The sequence below is a fragment of the Oncorhynchus gorbuscha genome, linkage group LG16, assembly GCF_021184085.1.
Source record: "Oncorhynchus gorbuscha isolate QuinsamMale2020 ecotype Even-year linkage group LG16, OgorEven_v1.0, whole genome shotgun sequence".
In the NCBI taxonomy this organism is placed as follows: Eukaryota; Metazoa; Chordata; class Actinopteri; order Salmoniformes; family Salmonidae; genus Oncorhynchus; species Oncorhynchus gorbuscha.
The window spans coordinates 1,234,175-1,237,155 of record NC_060188.1 but is presented as its reverse complement, the minus strand read 5'-3'; the positions used below and the strand labels follow the sequence as shown (position 1 = coordinate 1,237,155).

At 47.1% G+C, this 2,981-nt stretch overlaps 1 protein-coding gene across 1 annotated transcript in view; it reads left to right on the top strand.

The window, feature by feature from the left end:
- Positions 1-2,981, top strand: part of LOC123999999 (protein HID1-like) — a 36,942-nt gene that overhangs the window by 29,130 nt on the left and 4,831 nt on the right. The window contains 2 exon segments of the mRNA XM_046306065.1: positions 543-707; positions 1,106-1,342. Coding sequence (XP_046162021.1) covers positions 543-707; positions 1,106-1,342 — 402 coding nt within the window.

Below are 2,981 nucleotides of genomic sequence, written 5' to 3'. Positions count from 1 at the left end.
CCTCTCCTCCACAGTGTCTCGACCTGAATGACCTGACCTGAATGACTCCTTCTCCTCCAGTGTCTCTCTATCTGAATGACTCCTTCTCCCTCTCCTCCACAGTGTCTCCCCTACCTGAATGACTCCTTCTCCCTCTCATCCACAGTGTCTCCCTACCTGAATGACTCCTTCTCCCTCTCCTCCACAGTGTCTCCCTACCTGAATGACTTCTCCTCCCTCTCCTCCACAGTGTCTCCCTACCTGAATGACTTCTCCTCCCTCTCCTCCACAGTGTCTCCCTACCTGAATGACAGTGTCTCCTCCCTCTCCCTCTCCACAGTGTCTCCCTAGTGACTTCTCCTCCCTCTCCTCCACAGTGTCTCCCTACCTGAATGACTCTCTCCTCCCTCTCCTCCACAGTGTCTCCCTACCTGAATGACTTCTCCTCCCTCTCCTCCAGTGTCTCCCACCTGAATGTCTCCCTCCACACCTGAATGACTTCTCCTCCCTCTCCTCCACAGTGTCTCCCTACCTGAATGACTTCTCCTCCCTCTATTCCACAGTGTCTCCCTACCTGAAGAGTCTGTCAATGGTGGCAGCCAACAAGCTGCTCCACCTCTTGGAAGCCTTCTCCACCAACTGGTTCCTCTTCTCCGCCTCCCAGAACCACCATCTTGTCTTCTTCCTGCTGGAGGCCTTCAACAACATCATCCAGTACCAGTTTGATGGTGAGAGGACCAGCGTTTACCCAGCCTGCTCCTCTCAGAACAGGTTACATGTCTGACTCCGTAGAATAGCATAAGACTGTGTTTAGTCCTGCCAGAGTCTGATCTGTTGGTAATGCTGCTGACTCTGGACCACAGATACCGGCTAGTGACGGGGGTTTGAGTCTGTCTCTGCCACTCTCCTACCTGGGCCCCTCTATAATCTATTTCCAGGCTCTCAATTCCTCACTGCTCCATGGAAAAATAAATACAATATGAAAGGGAATTGTATTTAGTCTATTTATATGTTTCTTACTTTCTGTGGGTTCAGTCAGTAGAAGGACTATTCACTGCCTGCCTTTGATGTGCTGCTGTGTCGTATCAATGTAACCCTCATAATCCCTTACTCTTAAATCTTCCAGGAAACTGTAACCTGGTCTACGCCATTATCCGCAAGCGCAACTTGTTCCATCAGTTGGCCAACCTGCCGTCCGACCCCGCCTCCATCCAGAAGGCCTTGCTGAGGAAGAGAAAGTCACCGGATGCCATCACCGGCATCTCCCGTACCAGCTCCCAGGAAACGGTGTCCATGGAGGGTTCCCGTCCGGCCGTCCCCGCCGAGCCAGGAACGCTGAAGACCAGCCTGGTTGCTATACCAGGTGCACCACCGATCTATAACAACTTATATACAGTGCCTTCGGAAACTATTCAGACCCCTTGACTTTATCCACATTTTGTTAGGTTACAGCCTTATTCTAAAATTGATTAAATCCTCATCAATTTACACACAATACCCTATAATAACAAAGAAAAAACAGTTTTTTATACATTTTTGCTAATTTATAAAAAATTGAAATGAGATATTACATTTACATAAGTATTCAGACCCTTAAACTCTTAGTTGAAGCACCTTTGGCAGCGATTACAGCCTCAAGTCTTCTTGGGTATGACTCTACAAGCTTGGTACACCTGTATTTGGGGAGTTTCTCCCATTCTTCACTTTAGATCCTCTGTAGATCCTCTCAAGAACATTCAGAGACTTGTCCCAAAGCCAGTCCTGCGTTGTCTTGGCTGCTTAGCGTCGTTGTCCTGTTGGAAGGTGAACCTTCACCCCAGTCTGAGGTCCTAAGCGTTCTGGAGCAGGTTTTCATCAAGGATCTCCGTTCATCTTTGCCTCGATCCTGACAAGTCTCCTAGATCCTGCCACTGGAAAACATCCCCACAGCATGAAGCTGCCACCACCATGCTTCACCGTAGGGATGATGCCAGGTTTCCTCCAGGCGTGAAGCTTGCTATTAGTTCAATCTTGGTTTCATCAGATCAGAGAATCTTGTTTCTCATGGTCTGAGAGTCTTTAGTGGTCATTTGGCAAACTCCAAGCGGGCTGTCATGTGCCGTTTACTGAGGAGTGGCTTCCGTCTGGCCACTCTACCATAAAGGCCTAATTAGTGTACTGCTGCAGAGATTGTTGTCCTTCTGGAAGCTTCTCCCATCTCCAGAGAGGAACTCTAGAGCTCTGTCAGAGTGACCATTGGGTTCTTCGTCACCTCCCTGATCATGCCCTTTCTCCCCCGATTGCTTAGTTTTGCCGGGTGGCCAGCTCTAGGAAGAGTCTTTGGTGGTTCTTAACTTCTTCCATTTCAGAATGATGGAGGCCACTGTGTTGTTGGGGACCTTCAATGCTGCAGAAATGTTTTGGTACCCTTCCTAGATCTGTGCCTCGACACAATCCAGTCTCTGGAGCTCTACTGGCAATTCCTTCCACCTCATGGCTTGATATTTCCTCTGACATGCACTGTCAATTGTGGGACCTTATAGAGACAGGTGTGTGCCTTTCCAAATCATGTCCAATCAATTGGATTTTACACAGGTGGACTCCAATCAAGTTGTAGAAACATCTCAAGGATGATGAATGGAAACAGGATACAGCTGAGCTCAAATCTGAGTCTCGTAGCGAAGGGTCTGAATACTTCTGTAAACAATGTATTTCTGTTCTATTTTATTTCTTTCATATTTTTTTTTACTGCAACATTTCCTTTCAGCTCCATGGCAGAATATGTAGAATCGCTGGAAATTAGTTTTGTAACCAAAATTTCCTCTCAGCTCCATGGCAAAATATGTAGGATCGCTGGAAAAGTGCTTTAAAATTGCAACATTTCCTCTCAGCTCCATGGCAGAATATGTAGAATCCCTGGAAATGAGTTTTGTAACCAACATTTTCTCTCAGCTCCATGGCAGAATGTGTAGAATTGCAGGAAATTAACTTTAAAATGGCAAAAATGTATCTCGGGTCTATGG